Source organism: Pteropus vampyrus, unplaced genomic scaffold, assembly GCF_000151845.1.
Source record: "Pteropus vampyrus isolate Shadow unplaced genomic scaffold, Pvam_2.0 Scaffold171, whole genome shotgun sequence".
NCBI lineage: Eukaryota > Metazoa > Chordata > Mammalia > Chiroptera > Pteropodidae > Pteropus > Pteropus vampyrus.
The window spans coordinates 536,442-561,920 of record NW_011888952.1 but is presented as its reverse complement, the minus strand read 5'-3'; the positions used below and the strand labels follow the sequence as shown (position 1 = coordinate 561,920).

The following is a 25,479-nucleotide window of genomic DNA, read 5'->3' as shown; positions in this document are numbered from 1 at the left end:
GAATGCTCTTCCCATTTGTCTCCCTTATCCTGAAGGTTAAGCTGATGTCACACCTCCTATAAAAAGACTTTTCCAACTGCCCCAGCTCACACTCATCTTACTCTCCTTCCTCTGCATCAACTGTCTGTTTGACACAGTGGGCATGAGGATCAGTGGTTGTGAACTTGTCTCTCCAATCATCCCAAGCTCCCAAAAGACAAGGCCTGGATCCTCACTCTCCCAAGGGTATCCAGCCTGGAGCAGGAGCCTGATTAAGACTTAGAGAATGATTGCATCATTTATACTTTTCGACTGGTCAGCATTCCAGGAATTCAGGCCTAGAAGTTTCTAGCCCCACGTCCAGAGGACTCCGTTTCCTCAGGATGACCAGGGTGACTCCAGCAAGACTGGTGTCCCTCCACATGTTTGGGGGCCTGCTGCCCCATGGATAAATTTTAGAATTCCAGAAAACTGGGTTAACTATACTTAAAAATCAGTGCACATATGATCTCAGCTAGATGCAGAGAAAGAGGTATCAGGAAGTACATCAAGATATTGGTATTTATCTCAGAAGATAGGATTTGGGGTGGCTACCAATTTCTTCATTTCTGTTATTAATATCACTTCTTCATTAATATTTTACAAATATTAATTCATGCCAAAAAGAGAAGCTTATTCATTGAATTTTGCAAAATATCAAACAATACAGAAAATAACGAAAGCAAAATTTACTCCAAATTCTATCAGCCAGAGACAACCTGTATCAATATACAAATGAACATTGTTTTAGTCTCTATATTTTCATAATACATAATTTTTAATGAAAGGTATTATATAGAATTATATGCTGTGTAAAATAAGGACAATTTTTGTATGTACTCTCTAATTTAACTATTTAAAAAGTTAACCCTGGCAGAAGGAGTCACAGTTTGTTGCTAATACCCCCGGTATCCATTACAGAGCTTGGTACTCAGCAAATATTTATTGAGTAAATTTAAGGAAAGATAAAATATGTGTTTAGTGGTTATCTCTGAGTGACGAAGCAAAGGATGATTTTTTTTCTTCTTTCTACTTCTTGATATGTTCCGCATTTTCTACAACATGCCTATGCATAATCTTTCACAATAAAAAAAGTTTTAATTAAAAAATAACAAGATACATTAAGAACAAAAAAATACAGGGAGAGCAGCGCCGCATGCCAAACTGTGAGTTAGGGTCCTGCGTGTAGAGGAAGAAGGCTGGGGGCTGCAGTGAGGCACCCAGGCTTGGGGCCTTGAGGCCACTGTCTGAGCCTGAAGAATGGGCACGGTCTGAGTTCCAGCAATAGGCTAGCCATTGTGGATCAGACACTCGGATCCTGAATATCAGTCTGTCTCTGTGTGTCTGTGTTTATTTTCCTATTGCTTTCTCTTAGAGTTCAGGCCCACTGAATACAGCCAGTCTCATGTGTGCTGTGGAGACAGGGGGGGAAGCAGCTTATGGGGGAGACATTTGTGGGAGAACAGCGCCCTCTAAGGGTCATCCAGACTCAGAAGGCAGGTTGGCCCCTCCCACCAGGGTCCCCCTGCAAGAGTTCCACTGTACCTGGAAGCCCTTCTTCCAGAGCTAAACTTCATAGAGGGTGGGTTTGTATACTTCTTAATAAGGACAGTGGCTTCTTTTCCAGTTTCCTGAGGAGAATGGCTACACACAAAGCCACTGGACCCGCTAACTACTCTCCCTCCTCTGTCTGCTGAAATAAACGTGGATGTTGTGGCTTTGAGCCCCAGCCTCATCGTTTGAAACATAAGAACATGAGGTCAGAGTGCCAGGGCTTTGCAAGTATTTTTTTAAATTTAGCTTGAGATTGCTTTCATCAAATAAAATCCCAGGCCCAGGCCTACTATGTTATATGTTCATAGTTCAGGTGGTCTGGTTGAGGAGGAGTAGACCAGAGCCTGGGTTTCCCCGTCCCAGGAAGAGCTCAAGGGACTCTGGAAGGGACTGTGGAAAAACAGAATTGAAGTAATCAGGATGGGGGACTATGGGGCATGGTTTTTCCACATAAATGCTTTTCTTGAATAATATTATAAGAATATACACACATGTATATTTAATCTTTGCTATACCTGAGGTAGAGGAGGAGGAGGAAGAGGAGGAGGATGAGGATGAGGATGAAGAGGAGGAGGAGGTAGAGGAGAAAGGCTTGTCTCTCTCATTTCGTTCTTGAGAAAAGACTCCGGCCTCCCCGTCTTGCTTGCGGAAATCTGTCTCTGCATCTGGGGGGCACACGCACGTAAGGATGAGTGTTTCCCGCCCTTCTCACCCCAGAAACCACTAAGGCCTCCCTAGGAGTCTACCTGGACTTGGGGAGCCAGCAGGGGCTGGTTTCTCCGCAATACTCTTCCCAAACCCTTAGGGCCGATGGAAGATTCATTCGACCAGGGCTCTCAGAGGCCCTAGGGGCTCCAGGAAGGTCCAGGGCAGACATTTCTCTGAATATGGAGCCCAGAGAGGAGCTTCTAAGGGTGCTGTCTTGTCCAGAGACCACTGGACTGTGTAAGCAGTTGCCAACTTAGGATTCTCTGTAAATTACAGGGCAGGTGGGATCTGATCAAGCCCTGAACCTTCCTATCCCCCATCCTGGAGCATGCAGGACCCTCCTCACCTTTTAAGGACTCCCCCTAGTGTCAATCCAAGCACCCAGAGCCTCCTGGAGATTTGGGTAGCAACTGAGGGTCCCCACAACTGGAAAGCACTGGGGGGACAGACTGGACCAAGCACATATGTATGTGTACATGTGTGTAAAATCACTACTTCTCTAGAGGTTCCAACTGTGACTTAAACCTCAGCAGGGCCTTCTATTCTACCCACTGTTGGACTCCACCTCCTATGTAGCTTTTCCCAGAGGGTCAGAAAAGGCAAACATACGGTCAAGATCATCTGTTTCTTTGTGAACTCGACTGTGGTCTTGAGTCTGGGAGGAGCATCCCGAAGTCTCCATGGCTTTCCCTGGAGGCATACAATATTAAATAATTGGTATTACCTTAGTTAATAACTTTAACATATAAAGAGCTTGGCAAATAAATAAGAAAGAGAAAAACACTTCATTTAAAAAGGTATAAGAAGAACAATTTACAAAAAGAAAAGAAATACAAAATTAGGGAAATTTGAATAATGATCATCTTTTGACAACATTAATAAGTTGTTTATTTTAACAAATAGACTTTAGTTTTAGAGCAGTTTTCGGTTCTCAGCAAACTGAGTGGAAGGTACATAGATTTTCTATATACATCTTAAATCCAAACATGTGTAGCTTCCCCCATTATGAACATCTCCGCCGGAGTATCTATGTTTTTCAGGTGTGATAGTTATCTTGAGGTTATATTTATTTAAAGTATCTTTAAATTTAGATATAATTACTGAAATATTTATGATAAAATTATATGATGTCTGGGACTTGCTTCGAAATAATTTTGTTGGAGAGTCAGAGGGCACAGGTGGGGGTCCAGATAAACAGACATGAGATCAGTTAATGGTTGTTGGAGCTACATCAAAATATAAAGAGTGGTTTTCTCTGGGTGGCGGTATTATGAGTATTTTTAGTCTTATTTCTACTTTGCATTTACTAAATTTTAACAGTATTATTTTTGTTATAATAAAATAATTAATGTTTTTAATTACTTAAAAATGCCACTTTATATCAGTATAGTACTTAATGGTTTTACAAAGGGCTATGTGTCTATAATTCCATCTGAGCCTCATCATAAACTAGTCAGGTAGGAAATGGGATTGAGTGCTCCTCACATTTGAATTGTAGTTTTTAGACAACAAAACTTTCCAAAAGATTGTCTCATTCGAGACTTAAAATAACCCTGCAAAGTAAATTGCATTATCCCCATTTTACAGGGGAGGAAACTGAGGCCCAAAGAGATGAAGTGACTTGCACAAGTTAGGACTCCTGACCCATATTCTATTTAATGCACCTCAAAATGTTGGTTAGGGTCACAAAACTGCTCAAGGGCCACCATGGAGTCAAGCCTCCCAGGAATGGAATGCAGACTGTCTCCTAGGGACAAAGATCACTTCCACTTGAGAATCACTGGTCTAGACAATCTACTCTTTTTAAGCTTTAATTTTATTTAAAAAAATTTTTTGACACACGGAAGAATAGGCAATATGATTGAAGAAGATGCTACCCTGGTGTGTTTGAAGATGGAGGAAAAGGCCAGGAGCCAAAGAATGCAAGGAGTGCAGCTCTAGAAGACAGAGAAGGCCTGGAAACATTCTCTTCTAAACCCACTGGAGGGAGCTCAGCCCCAATTTCAGATTTTGATTCTTAGAACTGTAAGATAATAAATTGTGTGTGTGTGTTAAAAAAAATGTAATCGAGTTATAATTGGCATATAACATTATTTAGTTTCAGATATGTAACATAGTGATTCAATATTTGTATACATTGCAAAAGGATCATCACAATAAGTCTATTTAAAATCCGTCACCATATGTAATTACAAAATATTTTTTTCTTGTGATGAGAACTTTTAAGATCTACTTACTCTCTTAGCAATTTTCAAATATACAATACAGTATTACTAACGATAGTCATCATGCTGTACATTATATCTCCAGAATTTATTTATTTCGTAACTGGAAGTTTGTACCTTTTAACTGCTTCATCTATTTTGCCCGTCCCCATCCTACTCCTGACAACCACCTATCTGTTCTCTGTATCAATGAGTTGGAGTTGTTTTTGTTTTTGTTTTACTGGAGAATCTACTCTTCATCCATCACAAGACCTTGGCAAGGCAATATCTTTTCCTGTGTCTCAGAGCCAGACCAGCTGGGTTTGAATCCTGACACTTCCAGCTGTGACACCTGGGTATGTTCTTGAACCTCTTGCTATGACTCATGTTTCTCCTCTGTAAAATGGGGACAATAATCGTATCGTTGTGAAAATGGAATGAGTTGAAATACGTGAAGCATTTAGAGCAATGCCTGGTACAGAGTAAATATTGAATAAATGCTATCTGAGAAGATGACCATTATTATGACAAAGGAGAAACAAGACCATGTTTGTGTAGTGAGACGAACATGTGTTTTGGGGTCAGACTGATCCCACTTCTGTCATCCGAGCCAGGGATAACCTTGGGCAGGGCAATCCCCTTCTTTAAGCTCTAATTACCTCAGTTGTGAACGGCGATGGTAGAGCATTAGGGAGGAAAGATAGCCAGTGTCTGCACTAAAGGAGCTCAGAATACGTGAGTTCCCTCTTCTACAGGCCTCCTATTATCCTCAGACACTTGGTGTCCAGCCCCAGCCCTGCCCATCCGCTGTCTCCTAAGCCTCAGGCTCTATTACTCCCTTTCTAGAATAAAAATTCCCATTTTTCAGGGCAGACTTCAGCAAAGCATTAGGAAGTTACTAGCCAATAAAACGAATTAATATTCAGGTATGAATGAATGATAACCATAAGCCTCTAGGGCAAACCTATATTTTGAAAAGAACTTTTTGTACATGGCATATATCCAATATATGTTTATTGGCTGAGATCATCTCTAATGGTGGAATTTCAAGTGAAGTGAAGGAAGAGATTTAGAGACATATGGGGGAAAGAGAGCTTCTGGCTGGTGCCAAATACACCAAAAGTTCACCAAGCTGGTCCTATCTCTTTCCTGCTCTAGCTGTCTCGGCCACTTGGCAGTCCCTGGTCACATACAGCATTTTCAGCATTTTCCTATTGTCAAAATTGTATTTGACCCTCCAGGCATAGCTCAAAATACCACCTCCTTCATGAAGCCCTATGCTGATTGCTTAACCAGTACCCTTCCTCCTGAACCCCACTCCATTAATCCTCCTCCCCGTACCACCTTTGGACTTCTTCCTTGCTAACAGAACTGCAATTTTGTTTTTCCAGCTCCAGTTAGATACTCGTTTTTCTGGTCTTTCTTATAGCTGGGGGTGGCCATGTGACCCAGTTTTGGCTAATGAAAAGTCAGCTGGGATTCAGGAAAGGTTTCACTTCTCCTAACAAATGAAGCCAACAGGGCTGGTGCTGTGACTTGCCTCTCCTTCCTTCCTCCAACATGCATGTGATGGCAGGAGCTACAGCAGCCATCTTGTGACCTTGAGGCAAAACCAAAGCAAATGCAGAGATGTTGTTTGAGCTGCTGAGCTCTTGCCAACAACTGCCTGCTTTCTTGTTATTTGGGAAAAATAAATCTCTTTTTGTTTAAGCCTCTATAGTCAGGATTTTTAACATTTGTAGCTAGCTGAACACAATTCTGACTGATACATAGTTCTTCTTACATTCCTACATTAATTGAGCACCTACTGTATGCTAGCACTAGGGATACTGTGGTAGATAAGTCTTCAAGAAATTTCAAGGTAGACCAGGGGACTGTGGGAGCCCCGGGGCTATATCAGACCCGGGTCAGTCAGGGAAAGTTCCTGAAGGAGGGTATGCTGGGGTGAGTTTGAAAGGACCAAAGAGAACAATGTGCAAAGGCACAGAAACAAGGGACGCTGGCCCACATGGGAAACAGTTGTCAGGAAATAGCTGTAAAGAAAAATGGGATTTGGGGGAGGCCCTAAGATAACACCCCCACCCTGTCTTCAGCACATAGCTCTCCTGAGCCTTCGTCAACTCTGCCTTGTACCAGGCTCTTCTTTAAGGTAGGCACCTCGTTGCGTAACTCTAGGGCCATCATCCCTATTCACCTTCTCAGCACTCAACAGAGAGTCTGACATACCCACGGCGTGTCTCCACTAGATCAAGAAACGAGCCAGGGTTAGGGACTGAGGTTGATTCATCTGTGTGCCACCAGAACCCGGCACAGGGTCTGGCAGAAAGCAAAAATGAGGACGATGACAATAACAAACAAGTGCTTACTCTCTGCCAGGCAATCATCTGAGCACGTTACACGTGTCAACTCATGTATTCCTTACCACAGCCTTATGAGGGTGCACTATGGTTGTACCCATTTTATAGGTAAGAACATCGAGGCACAGAAAGACTAAGAAACTTGTCTAGGGCCATATAGCTAGTAAATGCTTGAGCAAGGATAGTTGCTTAGTCTACACTGGGGGACAAAAGGAGTGATGCTGACATCTCTGCCCAAGCCCCTATCATTTGTACCAGGAAAGAAGCCACTAAACGGTCCTGGCAATGTTATGCAAATGATGTTGATTTGACTTAGGAGCCCTGAGCAAGTGTCCTCACAGCTAAGGGCACTTCCTCAGGCAGTTCTTCAGCGCATTGATCCATCAGGAGAGGGGGAATGGTAAACCTGAGGTAGCCCTGTTTCACCTTTCAGTGTCCTTGCCCCATCCCTCCTCCACCCATATTTCTGCTATGAGAAAGGATAAATAGAACTTTTAAAATTTAAAACTCAAGGATCAGTGTGCAAGGCAAAGCTTAATACAAAGGACAGAGCATCAGTGGTGGAACAGCAGGCACCACCGGCAGTGAGATGGCTGGGAGCGGTTTCTACAAGCTCTAGTTTAATACATGTGACTTTGAGCCAAGACGGACCGTGGGGAGTTGACAGGAGAAGTGAAGAAAGAAGAAAGCAAGAAGATGAGAAGGAAACGGCACATTCCCTCCAATCTTATTTTATTCGTACAAGTCTCATTTTATGCAGGAAAAAAACTGAGGTTCAAAAAGACAAAGTGACTTGTCCAAGGTCTCTCAACTTACAGATGGACTCAAATCTGACCCGTCTCAATAGAGAACCCCATTCCCCGGCCCTGGTTAGAGGCCTCTAGGGCCCCTCTCTCAGGTGGCCCCACATCTGAGGCTGATCCTACAAGGAAATCGAATGCCTGACTTCCTAGCACTTTTCTCCAAAAGCCCAGCCCTGCTGAGTCACTGGTGGTTCCAGGTCCTCTGCACCCACAAATCTGGCTAAACTGGATTTCAGTTCAGCCCAGATTTCTTAAGCTCCTGCTGTCACAGGCGCCTGGGCCCAGGGTGGGAAGGGATATTAGGAGATGCTGAGCTATCACAGCCTCACAGCGCCTTCCCCACCCAGCTCACTCGATCCTCATACTAACCACGAGGGATGCAGGGTGGGGATTGCTGTTTTATTTTACAGATGGGGAAACTGAGGCCTAAAAATGGAGGAACTTGCACAAGCTCACATAGCAACTCAGGGGCAAGGCTGGCACCAGAACCCCGTCTCTTGATTCAGGGGCTGTTTATCTTTTCCCCAGTGTCCCACCCTGGAGGATGGGGACGAGGCAACTAAGAGTTCCCCGAACAGGCTGTCCTCTCGTTTCAGCTCCTGGACGCTGTCTGCTCCGCAGTCTGGTTCCTCAGCAATTCCCTCTGTTCTGTGAGATCCCAAATCCTCCTAATAAAGTCCTTTTTTTGATACCGTGAGGTGGTTTCTGTTACTTGTAACTGAAGCACTTTAGTTGAGATAAATGTGTGAGGAGGGCTCTGGGATTCTAGGCAGAGCAAAGCAGGGCTGGGGGCAGAGGGGTCCACAGATTTCACTCCAGCCTCCAGGGTGAGACTTGGGCAGGGCCCCTGACGTCCCATATATGAAGCGAGGCATTCTATCTCAACTCCAGGCTGGGTCGGGGACTTCCACTTCCCCTTCTTCCTCCTCCCTGTAACTGTCCAAGCAGCAGCGGCCCTGAATATCTTGTCCTAGAGACTTGTACATTTGCTGAAAACAAAGACCATCTTAGAGCTTGTTCAGCTCCTCATTGGTTTTCTATTGCTTCTGTAACAAATTCCCACAAACTCAGTGGCTTAAAATAACAACATAAATTCAGTGTCTCATGGTTCTGTAGGTTAGAAATCCAACACAGGTCTCCATGGGTTAAAATCAAGGTGTCTGCAGGGCTGACTTCCTTTCTGGAGGCTCTGGAGGAAATTTAGTTTCCTTGATGCTGCTTTTATTTCTTCTCTTTCTCCTTCTCCCTCTCCTTCTCTCCTTTCCCTCCCCTCTTCTCTCCCTCCTTATCCTTTATCTCCCTTCTTTTTCCAGCTTTCAGAGGCCACCCGCATTCCTTGGCTTGTGGCCCCTTCTTCCATCTTCAAAGTCAACGATGTCAGGTCAAGTCTTCCCATTGCGCCACCCTAACCTCTAACATCTGCCCTCCTCTTCCACTTTTAAGGACCACGTGACTACATTGGGCTCAGCCTGATCATCTGGGATTATATCCCTATGTTAAGGTCAATTGATGTGCAATCTTAATTCCATCTCCACTTTAATTGCCCTTTGCTATGTAACCTAACATACTAACAGTTTCCAGGGATTAGGATACAGATATCTTTGAGGGCTGTTATTGTGCCCACCACAGTCTCTAATCCCAGTGCCTGCCACAGCCTGGAGCCCTGCAGATGCTGAACATCTCCCTTTCTAAACCAGGTTCCCTCTTTGACTCCACCATGCTCCTGAGCCCCCAAACTTCCAAACAGGAAATATGTCCTGACTCCTTCCTCCCTAGCCAGCCAAAGCCCAAGCCTGTCCCATTTCCCCTTAAAGAAGGGCTAGTTTCTCTGTTCCCACTGCCTCCCTATAGGTTCTCTTGAGAGACCTATAAAGGAAGTGAGGGCTTTGGAGCTCGTCATACCTGTGTTCTTATCCCTGCCCCCTAGCTGCCTGGCTCCTCTCGGCCTCAATTTCCCATCTATAAAATGGGACATTAATATCTATTCCCAGAGTATGGTGGGAATTAGATAATATCGTGCCTGTAATAAGCCTAGAATACTGGCACTTAATAAGTAAGAGTTTCCTTTCTCCTTTCCCATGCCCAATATCTCTCACACTTGGCTCATGACCAGATTCCAGGAGAACAGGTGACAGTGCCAATTTCCAGGACTCTCTCCTCTAGAGGTTTTTCGCTCTGAGGGGCTGATGTTAGGAGCAAGGTTTGGGTTAGGATATGGCTCAGGGAAATCTCTGTTGTTAACAAGGGCACCACACGCTTGGTAGAGTGTGGTCCACTCAGACCGCCAGAACCCCTGAGCGTTGCAATAGTCTCCCAACAGGCTTGCCTGCCTCTGTCCACCCCTCTCTGCACACACTGCTGGATGGCCCTGGGCTTCAGTTTCCCCATAGGTAGAAGTTAGGCTGAACTCTACAAGGTTCTTCTAGCTCTGATATTCTAGGATGCTAATGCTCTCCTCTACTTAAAGTCTTCAAGATTCATGCACTCAATCAGCAAAGAACTCCGGACTCACTGTTGATGTGGCCTGCAAGAGGGCCCAGAACAGCATGTATCTATATCTTCAAGGGAACAGTAGGCCCTTGACATGCTCTAAGAAAAAATACAATTATTTGTATTCAAATAATTTGGGACAACACTGCTTTCTATAGCTCACTTCTTGGAGCTCCTCGGAGTGTAATTGTGTGATAAAGGCTCTGAGAAGGCAAGCAGGAAAGAATGTTCTTTCATTATTAAATCCAATTCAGTACCATGCAACAACACAGTCCTTTTCCCCAGAATGTGGTTCGGCATAGCTTTGAGAAATGCCGTCTGCTTCAATCCCTGATCTGCCTGGGTCAGCCTCTCCGTCCAAAAATCTAGGCCTGAGCACTACCCACTTTGGACAGTGCCAAACTTCTCTGTCCAGAGATCTTCCACCTCTCTATCAGGTCACCCTGGGGAGGAGAATGAATCAGAAACAACACCTAAGGGCATAAAACAGAAGTTGTCTTTCCACCAGCTCCAGGGCCCTGAGGTGTGGGTAGTGAACTCCCTGCACACTCAGGGTAGGGGCTGGGTAAGGGCTGGGGGAAGACACAGACTCAGCTGTTCTGAGACTGAGGGCCTGGCCCCAGCCCTGCCACTAACCCACTCCAGGCCCTTGGGCACATCACGTTCCTCTTCTAGGTCCCTTTTCTTATCTACATAACAGGCAATAAGGTCACTCACTAAGGGTTTTGGTTCCCATCTGGGGTCGTGGATAGGAAAGTGTGTAGTAAAATTATCATGCTCTGAGCTAGGATGCTGTACTGCAAGGTATCTCGACTAAGTCACTCCGGCCATGGGGTCTGACAGAGCCCACTTCAAGTCGTGTTTCATCATTTTACTTCCACGCTCTGTGACTTTGGGCATATCGCTTCACCTCTCTGACCTTCAGTTTCCTTGTCTGTAAAATGGGGGTAGCGTCACTATCTTGCAGCATTGCTATGAGGATTCAGACTTAGATTCTGAGCTCCCTGGGACTAGGAATAATGTTTTCTTGCTCTCTTCTACAGTCTAGCCCCTGGCTTATAGAAAGTGCTTCATAAAAAGAGATCATAAAAGAATTTGAGAGTTTAGAGAAATGATGTGAGGCCGGCAAAGTTTCTTTAGCACGCCCTTCTTCCCTTTAGAAGATCTCATACTTGTTCGCACCCCTTCTCCTTCTTCAGCGTCCTCCTCCTTTCTGCTCTCAGCTCACCTTAACCCTCCCCTACAACCAGCTCCCCAGATTTGGCGGTCTCTACCTTTCCCCAAGCTAGAATTCCACAGAGTTGCAGCCAGGAGATCAAAACTGAGCCCCAGAAAAGGAAAGCGACTTGCCCAAGGCCACACAGCAAGCAGTCTGGATATGAACTCAGGTCTGAGGCTGACGTCCAAGTATGAAGGAGAGAAGGAAGATGCCACCATTTCCACCACCTTCACTGTTTTGTCCCAAGTCTGTCCAGGCAGTCTGATGGTGGGATAACAGCCCACACTGCTCAGCCAGCTGACCACTAGCTAGATGGACCTGTCATGAATCTGGATGAACCTTGTGGCCACAGCACACCCAAGGATGCAGCCAGGGCCAGGGGTTGCCCCTGAGGAGTGCGAGGTGGCACCTAGGCTGAAACTTGAAGTTACAAAGGGACAAAATCAAGTTTGTGCAGAGAGAGGTTGGGTGGGCCCAGCTTGGAGGCTGTTCATACATAAAGACCTAGGATTGTCAAAAGACACTCTTAAAGGTAAGTAAATGTTAGCACAAACATTCTAGTGTCTAACACATAGTTAGTTGGTACACAATCAATGTTTATTAAAGTGCAACATGAGCCAACAAGGTGATAGAGCTACAAAGCAATGCTAGCACAGTCTTAGGTCATATTAATAAAAATACAGAGTCTACAGTAAGGAAAGTGACCCACATTCTACTATCCCCCATTCTGGGTTCAATCCTAGATCCTGCACAGAATAGAATCTGGACAAAAAGAGAGAATCTAGAGGATGTGGGGAGAAGTGGCTGGTGGAGCAGGGCACTCAGCCTAGGGATGAGCACTGCATGAGCAGACGTAGTCACTGTCCTCAAGTCTCTGCAGGACTTCTCCACGACAGGGGACAGGCAAGGGTCAGGACCTTGTGGAGCCACTAGGACAGATACCAGTAAATAGATAAAAGACTTTTCTTAAAACGACAGCTGTTTTGGGATGGTCATGAGCACCCTAACATGAGAGGTAGCAGGCTGAGGAACGGGAGGGGTTGGCTTAGGTGTTCTTAGCTTGGAAGATATTAGTCTCTCAGATAATAATCTCTAAAGTGCAGAAGGAAAATATTAGTTCATGTATTTCTACTTAATTTTTAACTAAAAATAATTAATAGTATACAGTTCAACTCTGATGTGCACCCTCGGGCATATGTCAGGCAACAAATGTCACGTCCATTAAATGGGGTCCCCGGAGCCCAGTAGGGAGCCCTGCTGTGGCCACATTTTCCATTTTCTACATTCAGCCTATTGCAACATATTGTGGTGTACTGGTGCTGGGTTGTGTGGATTTGAGATCAAACAATACAGCTTTAACTGAATCAGCCCCATAGCGTGGACAAGTGGCTTCAAAGAGTCCATGTAAAGAAACCACGGATGAAGATAACTCTAATCTAGAAAGTACAAGCAAGCAGCAGGAAATGTGTGAGACAGACCTGCTCCGGCTCCTCCTTCAATTTCTTCATCAGCCATGTTACCACGATGAAAATAACAATGAATGGGATCTCTCACACACACAATTGCCTACTGAAGCCAAAAAGAAAACTATTTGAAAAGTGGATTTCCGCTTATTATCAGTGGTAAAGAAATTCACTCCAAGTGTATATTGGGCCTTAGACATTAGCTAATGGCCACATTACTCGGATATAATTTCTAAATCTATAAATACATATATGTTGGGGATGCCTACAGCATTTTTATGGAGAAGAGTGCACAATCAAATAAGGTGACAACTGTTGCTCCAGACCCTTAGACCCAACTAGGGGATATTATTTTCTGTTTGAGTTTTGGGGTCTAATCAGATTTGTTTCAGACTTAGGGACCAAGAAAAACTAGGCAGGAGTGTGGCCCCTAATAAACCTTTCTGATGCCCCCCAAATGTTTGAAAATTAATGAGAAGAAACCAAAAACTTTTAAAAGGTTTTCCTTGGCTCTGATTCTCCAAGGTGGGTGCCTGTTTAAACAGAGACAGTCCAATCTCCTCTCTCTGTCTCTCTCTCACACACAACACACGTACAACACACACCCACACAAAACACACACACACACACACACACACACACACACACACACACTCTAAACACGAAAGGAGGCATACAGTGCAGAGAAAGAGGTTGCTGGCTCTTGAATGTCAGACAGACCTGGACTCAGTTCCCCCCTTTACCCATAGCTAACTGTGAAGACCTCAGGAAAGTAACATCCATTCTCGGAGCCTCAGAATCCTCCTCTGGAAAAATGAGCATGTGTAGAACTCAACAATAAGATGACAACCCAATTTTAAAAGAATCAAAGGATTTAAATAGACATTTCTCTGTAGAAGATATACGAATAGCCAATAACATGTGGAAAGATGCTCGGCATCATTAGTCATTAGGGAAATGCAAATCAAAACCACAATGAGATATCACTTCACACTCAATGTAATGCCTAAGAAAAGAAATACAGACAATAACAAATGTTGTCGATGGTGTCGAAAATTGGAGCCTTCATGTATTGTCAGTGGAATTGTAAAATGGTATAGCAGCTTTGGAAAACAGTTTGCCAGTTCCTCAAAATGTTAAACATAGATTTATCATATGACACAGCAACTTCACTCCTAAGTATATACCCAAGAGAATTGAAAACTTATGTCCACACAAAGACTTGTACATAAATGTTCACAGAAGTATTATTCATAATAGCCAAAATGTGGGAACAATCCGAATTTCCATCAACTGATATTCAATAGATACACAATGTGATATAATCATACAATACACTCTTATTCTGCCATAAAGAAGAAATGCTGACACATGCTACAACATGTATAAACCTTGAAAACATTATGCTCAGTGGAAGAAGCCAGTCAGAAAGGATCACTTATTGTATGATTCTATTTCCATGAAATATTTAGAAACATTTAGAATAAGCAAATCTATAGAAACAGAAAGCAGATTAGTGTTTGTGGGGGTAGGGGGGCAAAGGGAGTGACTGCTGAAGGGTATTGGGTTTATTCTGGGATGATAAACATGTTCTAAATTAGATAGTAATAATGGATGCCCTACTTTGGGAATATACTAAAACCACAGAATTGTACACTTTAAAAGGGTGAATTTTATGGTATGTGAATGATCTCTCAATAAAGTGTTGTTTGTTGTTTTTTTTTTTAAAGAGAACTTCCCACATAGGATTGTTATGAAAGTAAAATAGGGCCTCCAGCAGGGTAATGCCCAGCATGAGCCCTGGAGTATATAGCCAGTGTGGTGGCTTTTCGAGGATTCCAAGATCCAGGTACCTTAGTGTTTTAGAGGGCTACACTAGTCTGAATTTTAGAAATTTCAGAGCCAGGAAGGAGTCTCATTATTTACAGATCTGCTTAGTTTGGACTCCAAACAGAACACTTCACTCAATATAATGCCCACTAACACATACTTCTGACTCAACTTTTTTGGTAGTTTCGAAAGAAAACAATAAAATAACAGGCACAAGATCATATATAACCTTTCTTGTCCCCCTTAAAAGAAAAATGGATTGGTTCGAGGCTTGAAAGCTGCCTCTGAGAAGAGGAGCTGGAATGCTCTGAGCAGAGGGGGCTCCCCTGATTTAGGATGACAGCCCAGGAGATAGGGAGGGAAGATGATGCTTGGACAGGGGCAGGTGGAGGCTCCCCTATAAGCCACACCACTTTGGTGAGCTTCTGACAGGCAGCAGGGCCCCCTCCCCCAAGGCTCAGCTCTCTCTGATCAGCATTTTTGCCCCAAAGGTAAATTTGAGCCCGAAACAGAGGAGACAACTGGCCTCATCCTCCCACATCTGACATGTCTGGCTCAGGGCCCACAGTGGTTTCCGAGGGGAGAACAAAAGGGTGGCTGCCTTTATTTACTGGTCAAAGCACAGAGGCTAAGAGGTTTGATGGGACACCCTTGCCTTCCAAAGCTCCCCTCCCCACAAGGGCAGAGTGGGAGAGGCCTTCAGAGATCTAGTTAAACCCTTCACAAATGGGGAGATTGAGGCTCAGAGAGGTCAAGGAGTTTTCTGAAAGTCCTACAGCAAGTTTATGACAGAATCAGGAGTTGGCCATCTGCTATGCTTGGCTGAAGCCTCGAAACAACCCAAGGGGTAAATATTTGTCATCCTCCCCAGATTTTTCCAGAGATGGTGACTGAGGTGCTCAGCCAGCTGGGAAGACAAAAAGCTGGGATTCAAATCCGAGCTCCCCTAGGAACCACAAAACATCAGCCCTGTTGAAAAGCCAGTTCTCTTAAAATTTAACCCCTCTCCCTGCCCCATGTTCCATTACCTGTGATCCCGAGGCCTGTCAGGTGCAAGGCGAACTGTGTGTGAACTGTGCTGATGCCAGCCTGGGCAGGGGAAGAGGACAATGGCCACGCCCCCTGTGATGGGAGGGGGCAGGATGTGACTTGTTCCTGGGCCCCACTTGCTCACTGCTCACCCTAGTGGCATTCCTTCCTGCCAGAACTATTGGCCCCAGGAACTCCTGTCTGACTTGACTCTTCCTTATGACACCCCAGGACCTTAGATGGGGCTACTACACCCCAGACCCACCTCCTAGACCATGGCCACGCCCTCTGTTTCTGGGGGGAAGTGATGTGAGGGGCAGTTGCATCACCGTCGGCTGTGCCAAATTCTAGGCAGAGATGAGGTGAGGTGTGTCCCAAGTCCCCACCTCCACCCAAGTTGTTAAGGCTGACTCAAGACCCAGCCATGTGGACCAACCTGATACTCCTGGGAAGAGTAAGGGTGAGCAGACAGCAGGAGAGGAGGCCCCAGGAGCTCAAGGGGCTGGGGACTCCTATAAGCAGACTGGCAGTGCCCTCTCCTGGTGAAGAAACAAGGCAAAAGCTAGAATGTCCACTGCCTTGTGAGATGTAAAACACAAGTCCCATGGAGTGAGGACTGACCTCTCACAGCTGAGGCCAGGAGTAAACCCAGCTCAGTCTGCTTCTGCCTCTCACTCATTTATCAAATACTCTGGAAGCAAGACAGTAAGCAAGTCCTACATCACCCTGGGGAGCACCCAGACCAGAAGGAGACAGGCCATGACAGGCTTCATGAGAGCAAAGCCCCAGGACCTGTGGGTTCCCAGGAGTCATCCTTGATTCCTTGCTTTCATTCTTGGAGTCATCCTTGATTCCTTGCTTTCTCATACTCTGTATCTGAATTATCTGGAAAGCCCTGTTGGACTCACCTTCCACATATCCTGAATTTGGTCCCTTCTCTCCATCTCTATGGGAACCACCCTGGTCTAGACAACACATCACTAGTCTCTCTGCTCCTGCCCTCAGCCCGCTGTCTGTTGTCATCACAGCAACCAGAAGGATTTCATTAAAACCCAACTCGGCTCAGGTCCCTCCTCCATTTGCACCCTCTCAGGGCTCCCACTTCACTCAGGATAAAACTCAAGTTTCTTACGTGGCCCTGCGTGATCTGCCACCTACCACCTCTTGCTCTCTCTGACCTTAATTCCTATGACTTCCTCTCTCACTCTGCCCCAGCCATACTGGAATGTGCCCCAAACATCCAGTTAGGCTCCCTCCACACGGCCTTTGCACTGGCTGTTTCTTCTACCTAGAATGCTTTTCCCCAGACAGCCAGCTGGCTCCTTTCCTCACTTCTTCAGGTCTCTACTCAAACGTCGCCTTCTCCAAGAGGGCTTCCCCGATCACCCTGTATAAAGTAGTAACCTCCAGCACCACCTTTCCTTCTCATCCTGCCTCATTGTTCGCCATCCAACATTTTATAACTTTTCTTGCTATGCTTATTTCCTTGTTATGTACTTGTTTGCTCCAGGATCCAGGACAGTGTCTTACACATAATAGGTGCTCGATAAATTTTGTTGAACAAATGAGTGACCTGAAAGGGTAGCCCAAGAAGCATTACAAGGGCATTCTAGGCAGAAGAAGCCATGTGTGCAAAGGCTTAGAAGTAAGAGACACTACTATGTTGAGGATTTGTGAATAATTTGGTGCAGCAGGAGAGTGAGACCTTAGGGTCTAGAGGAAGGGAGAAGAGAAAGCCGGTGAAAAGGCCTTGTGGAGGGAGCCTAACTGGATGTTTGGGGCACATTCCAGAATGGCTGGGGCAGAGTGAGAGAGGAAGTCATAGGAATTAAGGTCAGAGAGAGCAAGAGGTGGAAAAAAAAAAGGCCATGTGATAGCTCTTTACGTATTTTTGTATTGATTACCTGTTTAAAAGATAATAGTTTAAATTTATTGGGTTAAAATATATTGTTAAAATTAGTTTCACTTGCTTCTTTTTGCTATTTTTGACAATTTTAATTGGAAAATTCAAAATTTTGTGTAGGTACTTAGAGCTCACAGTATAGTTCTGTTAGACAGCACTGATTTACAGGGCAGAATGAACAGGGCTTGGTGGTGGATGAACTGCGGAGATTCTAACTGCAAGTCTGCATTCCCCTTCATTAGCTCCTTTGTGATGAGAGCATATGGTCCAGTGGCAGAAAGAATAGGCCACATGGGAGAGCTGATAGTTTTCATTTCAACACAAGCATACACAAAAAATTCATAGCTTTACAGTAAACTATATAGAAATAAGTTAACAGAATAGGCAATGAGATCTCGTCCTGGAGGTATGTAAGAAGAAACTTGAAGACCACTATTAAGCAGGGGAAAGAAAGTTGAACTAATTAGTTATGGTCTCTGGACCAGCAGCATCAGCATCATCTTTTAGAAATGCAAATTCTCAGGTCCCATTCCAGTCTTACTGAATCAGAAACTCTGGAGGTGGGACATACAATTCATATTTTAACAAGTCCCTGAGGTGATTCAGATGCCTCCTAAAGTTTAAAAGTTTAAGGACCACCGGACTAAATAATACTTCCTACCATTAAAAGGTTTCAAAGACTGACACATAGTAGATATTCAGAAAAAATCAGCCACTATCTTTTGTTGGCCTTCTAGTCCCAGGTTAAGGTATTTCCCCTGAGCAAATGAAGAGTTTGCCTCCTGTAGCACCTGGTTGTATGTGTACTTGGCATAGGATGAAGGCACAACTTCAGGCCATTTCCTGTATCTCTGCCACGGGCAGATCTCCAGGGCCATGACAGAGCTAACAGAGGTGTAAGGAAGGTTCCAGCTCAGCTCCATTCTGAGGTGACCTCACTGCCATGTGTGTGTGTAGGGGGATGGTGGGCGGGCGGCGGTGATTCATAAGAGAGCTGTCCTGTGAGCACAGTTGACAGCCCTAGGGAGCCAGCTCAGCAGCTGAGCTTGGCATCCGGCTTCCCTGCATTCCAGAACTGCCAGCCTGGGGCCCACCTGACTCAGCAAGGACATGCTCTCTGGGGACAACAGCAGCTCCGCCTCAGTCTCCACATCCACCAGAATGGGAAGAAGGCAGCCCCTATCCATGGCGAGATTTTTGTATAAAGTGCTCAGAGTGGTGCCTGGACAGTCAGCCCTCACTATGCCTTGGCATTCTTGTGATGAGTCCATGGTACCCCTCAGGCTGATGGGAATTTCCTGATGACTCCTTAGGTCTGAGAAGGTGTAGGGGTGAAAGAATGTGCACCTACTGTGAACACCCAGTTCCTGACAAAGAGCTCCTAAAACCCTTATAATTTCCTTAGTTGATGGAGGTGATAGGATCATCTTATGAAGAGTTTCTAAATCCTTTGAAATTTTCTGGGTGATAGAATCATCTTTTGTTCTAATGAAGCAACTCTTGATGGGCTCTTGGATAGCTCCAAGATAGAGGCTGGTCTCCAGAAAGACCAAGCCATGATTGAAGCTTGGAACTTTCAGCCACTGGGGAGGGGAGAGATTCTAGAGATTGAGTTAATATTTGATCATGCCTACATGTTGAAGCTTCCATAAAAATCTCTAAGCTATGGGGTTCAGAGAGCTTCCAGATTGGTGACATATCCATATGCCAGGAAGGTGGTGCACCCCAACTTCATGGGGATAGAATCTCCTTTGCTTGGGGCCCTTCCAAACCTCACCCTATGTGCCTCTTCATCTGGCTCTTCATCTATATCCTTCACATCTGTGTAATAAACTGGTAAACATAAGTTTAATAAGCTGGTAAACATAGTAAACATTTTCCTAAGTTTTGTGTGTTGTTCTAGCTAATTACTGAAGCTGAGGAGGAGGTAGTGGGAGCCTTCGATTTATAGCCTGTCAGTCAGAAGTATGGAAGACCCAGATTTGCAATTGGCATTTTAAGTGGAGACAGTGTCATGGAAATAAGCCTTTGGATCTGTGCAAATTATGGGTAGTTAGTGTCAGAATTGCTTGGTATGAGGGGAAAAACACACATTTGGTGTCAAAACTGTTGTAAGTAGACTCTCAAAACCTAGATTACTAGAATTGAATATATAAGTAAATTATTGTAGATTATTAGAGCGACATCTATTCCTGTTAAAGAAAGAAGTTACAAATAAGGAAAGAGGGAAGATTAAAATGAATTCTGTGGTGTTGGATTGAAATCAGAGGTATCAGTATGAACTTATGGTTTTTATTATAGATACAGCATCTTAATCCGTTAGGTTGCTATAATAAAATACGATAGACTGAGTGGTTTATAAACAATGGAAATTTATTTCTCACAGTTCTGGATGCTAAAAAGTCCAAAATCAAGGCACTAGTGGATTCGGTGTCTGGTGAGGGCCTGATTCCTGGTTCAGGGACAGCCACTTTTTCATTGCGTCCTCACGTAGTAGAAGGAGAGAGAGATCTCTCTAGGGTCTCTTTTATAAGGGCATTAATCCCATTCATGGGGGCTCCACTCTCATGACCTAACCTCCTCCTAAAGGCCCCCATCTCCTAATACTATCACCTTAGGGTTAAGATTTCACCATATTATTTGGTGGGACACGGACATTCAGACCATAGCATATAGACGTAGATGTGCGTATATGAAGGTTAGTGTGTAGATATAGATATAGATATAGATATAGATATAGTTGATATAGATATAGATAGAAATAGATAAAATTTCATAGCTCTGTCTGCTGGGAGGGTCTAGAAGAAATGGCATCCAGTAGCAATGAACACATCCAGTACCCAGATCTTGGTTCTAAGCACCATTCTCCAGTAAAAGTTCTCCTTGAAAAAATAGATAAATATAGTTGCAACAGGGAAGATACAAAATAAGCCTTGAATATTTTTTGATGCCAGGATAAAAGAAAGTGCTCATAAAAGGATGGGGGCTCATGGAAAGAACACAGAAACCAACCTGAAGGAGCTCCCAATGGCCAAACCTGGGAATATTTGAGCAACAAAATACATAGTAATAGTACTGGATTGTAACCCAAAGTATAAAGTGAATATACAGGAGTCCATGGACATCAATAAATATTTGGAAAAAATAAATGAGGAGAAGAGACAGGTCTTCCTTTCAGAAGAATGTCAATTAATAAACGTAGAAGAGAAGAGGGAAATAGAAAATCACCATTTGGCAGCAATAATCATAACAGAAACATCTAACAACGAATGTTAAAATTAGTGCGTGTAAGTTTTAGGAGAAATAGGGTATTTGCATAGTCTCAAAGGATCTCCCTCAAGATACTTATCAAGTATAATGTATGTATAATGTATACAATTTTATGATTTAATTTTAAATAAATAAAATAAAATTTAAATGCATATTTACAAAATTATAAATGTATTAATTACAAAGAGAAACATAGTCACTTTATATTGGAGAGACCCAGCTTAAGCAAGACACAGCTTAGCCAAGCGATCAAGGTTAACATCACCAGTCATGAGACTTATCGACAGCCCCTGATATGACGCACTGACAAGAGCATAACACCACTTCTGTCATAGACTTTCCCCAAAACGCAGAACCTTAATCTAATCATGAAAAAACTTTAGACAAACCCAAATTGAGGGACATTCCATAAAATAACTGATCAGTTCTCTCCAAAACTGTCAAGGTAATAATAAACAAGGAAAGAAGGTGGAATAGCCACAGATTGGAGGAGACCAAAGAGAGATGACAACTAAGTGTAATGTGGGACCCTGAATTAGATCCTGGAACAGAAAAAGGATATGATTGGAAAAATTGGTGAAATCCTAGTAAGGTCTATGGTTGGGTAAATAATGTTGTACCAATATTAATTTCCTGGTTTTGATCATTGTAAAATGGTAATATAAGACGATAGCATTATTGGAAGATGCTGAGTGAAGGGTATTAGGAAACTCTTCATACTATTTTGCAACTTTTATTTGAGTCTAAAACTGTTCCAAAATAAAAAGTTTACAGGAGATATACCTAAAACATTAGCATCCAGAAAGATTTAAACTAAAAGTATGCAAAAAAGCGGGGGGCAGGAAAGTTCTAACCAAGAGAAAACAGGCATCACTATATTTTACAATAGACAAAAATGACTTCAAAGCAAAAAGTGTTATTTTGGAAAAAGATGATTGCTGCATAATAATAAAGGGAATACTTCACCAGGCTATGTAATAATTCTAAATGTGTTTACTTAGTAATAATATATTATCTAGTAATAATATGAAAATAAATTAAGCAAAAGGAACAGATTTACTGGAAGAAATTGACAAATCAGTTACCAAAGTGGGAATATTTAACACAGCTTTCTCAGTAAGGGATAGATTAAATAGACAAAAATTATTAGGAACACTGATACTAATTAAGAAAATTGGTATTACAGACATACAAAAAACCCTGCACCCAGCACTTAGAAAATGCATATTCTTTTCAACGCATGTGGATATTTATTAAAAAATTGACCATCTACTAGGTCATAAGACAGATCTCAACAAATACTGAAGAAATGGTATTTTATAGATCTGAACAGCAACATCCTTGATTTTTTGCCACAAAGAGTGGAGTATCTTTCAGTCAGTATTGCAAAAACAATCCAATTTTTGGTTCCACTGTCACTTATTGAGTAGCTCCCCCAAGGTTCCAGGCTCTGCACTAAGTGTTGGCTGTGTTCTTCCTCTAGAACATAGTGTCCAGCTGGAACTAATTTATGAAACTCCTTTGCAGTTGTGCATGGCCATGTGGCTGAGTCTGGCCAATGGCATGGAACTGGAAGCAATGTCTGGGACTTAAGACACTGGATATGGTCTCTTTCACACTCTTTTCCCTTCTGCTGGCTGGAACCTAGATATGCCACTGATCCAACTTCAATCAAGCAATTGAGGACAATGTCCTAGGGGATGGCAGAACAATAAGTTGGAGGGATCCTGGGTTCCTGAATACTTAAAGGGAGCAAAACTGCCCTGCCAGTCTCAGATATCTTATGAGAGAAATGCATTTTGTTTTTGAAAGCACATAATGGTTGGGGGCTGTTTGTCATAGCAGCTTCATCTTTACCCAAATACATCAGTCTCACCCTGGACAAGAATATCCCACTCCCACCTCTGATAGTAACAGTTATTCTTCCCTCAATTTTTTTATTGGGGTAAAATACACATAACATAAAATTTACCATCTTAATCACTTTAAGTGTATAGTTTGCTGGTATTAAATCCTTTCAAAATGTTGCGCAATCATTACGAGTATTCATCTCCATAACTCTTCATCTTATAAAACTGAAACAGTACCCATTAAACACGAACTCCCCATTTTCCCTCCCCAACCCCATCCAAGGCAACAACCATTCTATTTTCTGTCTTTATGAGTTTAACAATTTTAAGTACCTTATGTAAGTGGAATCATACAATATTTGTCTTTTTGAGACTGGCTGCTTTCACTTAGCATAAAGTCCTCAAGTTTTACCTATGTTGTAGCATGTGTCAAAATTTCCTTCCTTTTTAATTAAGGCCAAATAATATTTGCTTGTATGTATAGACTACATTTTGCTTATCCATTCTTTTATCAATGGACACTTGGATTACTTCCGCATTTTAGCTATTGTGAATAATATTGCTATAAATACACAAACTTCTCTTCAAGACCCTACTTTTTATTTCTTTTGGTTTTTTCCCCGGAGTTGGCCTTGTTGGTTCCCTTGTTATTTTTTTTTTTATTTTTTTGAGGCCTTGCCACTTTTTTCCCCGGGGTAGTATCATTTTACATTCCTACCAACAATTCCATTTCTCTACAATCTTCCAACATGTTATTTTCTTTTTTTTTTTATTGTTGGCCTTTTTATTGGTGTTGATTACCGTTTTTTTTTTTTTTTGTTACCGTTTTTTTTTGATGTATGCCAGGTATAGCCCTCTATGTACCCATTTCACTGACTTGCTGACTCCTATTCTTTATTGAGGAGTAATTTACATACAGTAAGTACTCCTTTCTTTTTTTAAATTTTATTTTATTAGTTTCAAGTAAATAGTACGTCAATTAGATATTTATATATTTATAAAATGATCCTCCTAATTGCTCTTTCTCTCCTCTGGCTCTCCACCTAACCAATACATTAATGCTAACTGCATTCCCTATGCCGTGCTCCCCATCCCTGTGACCATCTATCAATTACTAATTTGTACTTCTTTAACCCTTCACCCCTTTCTCCCAGCTCCCCAACCCTCACCCCTCTGGCCGTCACCAGATTGTCTTCTATATTTGAGAGTCTGTTTTTGATTAGTTTGTTCTTTTTGTTTCTTAGATTCCTCATATAAGTGAAATCATATGGTATTTACCTTTCTCTGTCTGACTTATTTCACTCAGCTTAATAACCTCTAGGTCTATCCATATCATTGCAAATGGTAGGATTTCATTTTTTTTAATGGCTGTATAATATTTCATTGTATATATGAACCATAACTTTTCATCCAATCATCTGTTGATGGGCATTTAGGTTGCTTCCATATCTTGGTTATCGTAAATTGTGTTGTCATGAATACAGGGGTGCATAGAACTTTACAAATTATTGTTTTGGTTTTCTTTGGATAAATACCCAGAAGTAAGTCCACCTTTCTTAATAGTACAGCTCAATAAGTTTTGACAAATGTATATAGTCATGTAATCACCACCACAGTAAAGATACAAAAATTTACAATACCCCAAACAGTTCCCTCAGGCCCCTTTACAATCTCCCTTAGTAACCACTGATCTCTCTCTATAAACTAAAGTTTATTATAAACTACAAACTAAAAAATTATAGTTTGCCTTTTCTGGACATCTCACATAAATGGAATAAAATAATACATAAACTTTTGTGTCTGGCTCCTTTCACTTGGCATAATGTTCTTGAGATTTACTCATTTTGTTGTATATGTCAATAATTTGTTCTTTTCTATTGCTAGGTAAAAATTCCATTATATAGATGTGCCACAATTCGTTTCTCCATTCACCAGTTGATGGACATTTGATTTTTTTCCTGTTTTTGGTGATTATAAATAAAGCTGCTGTGAATATTCATGTACAAGTATTAGTACGAACATAGATCTGCGTTTTTCTTGGGTAAATGCCTATGAGTGTAATTGCTGGGTTATGTGATAAGCATATTTTATAAGCTGCCAAACTGTTTTCCAAAGTGGCCATATCATTATTTATTTATTTTTGACTTGTAAAAATATATTCACTGACTTGTAAGATTATTACAAAATGTTATTCAACAGAAAAAACTTATTAAACTGTATATTTATTTCATTTCTCTTCTCTTTATTGAGCAAAGAACAGCTCAATAAAATTTCGCCTATGTATATACCCATAATCATTGCCTCAATCAAGATAGCAAATACTTACAGTGCCTCAAGAAGGCTACCTAGTGTCCCTTTCCAATCGGTTCCCCTCAGTGGTAACTACTATTCTGATTTCTATCATCTTTAGACTAGTTTTGCCTGGTTTTGACCTTCACACAAAAGGAACAATACAGTATACATTCCTGAGTCTGGCTTGTTTTCCTCAGTATAACATCTCTGAGAGTCATTCATGTTATTTTGTGCAGCAGTTGCTATGTAGTATCATTGCTATGTAGTATTCCATTTTATGAATATACCATCGTACACCCACTCACCTACTGATGAGCCCTTGGGTTGTTTCTAATTTTTGGCTTCTGAATAAAACTGCTCTGGAGTCTTTTGTTGAACACATAAGCATTCATATATCTTAAATACATATCTGAGAGTGGAATTACTTATCTGAACGGTCAAGGTAGGAATATGCTTAGCTTTTGTAAATATTGCCAAGCAATTTTCCAA

At 42.5% G+C, this 25,479-nt stretch overlaps 1 protein-coding gene across 2 annotated transcripts in view; it reads right to left on the bottom strand.

Moving 5' to 3' along the window:
• The window catches only part of TMEM40 (transmembrane protein 40), a 25,314-nt gene extending 9,569 nt beyond the window's left edge, over positions 1 to 15,745 (bottom strand). Inside the window, exons 1-3 of one of the 2 annotated variants that reach the window (XM_023536879.1) lie at positions 15,675 to 15,745; positions 2,890 to 2,970; positions 2,088 to 2,237 (exon numbers count right to left, since the gene is read on the bottom strand). In XM_023536879.1, the coding sequence (XP_023392647.1) occupies positions 2,088 to 2,237; positions 2,890 to 2,962 (223 nt within the window). In that variant the 5' untranslated portion in view covers positions 2,963 to 2,970; positions 15,675 to 15,745. Of the gene's footprint in view, positions 1 to 2,087; positions 2,238 to 2,889; positions 2,981 to 15,674 lie in introns of those variants that run through there. The other variant, XM_011370543.2, reaches the window with a different exon arrangement.
• Positions 15,746 to 25,479: the final 9,734 nt, after the last annotated feature.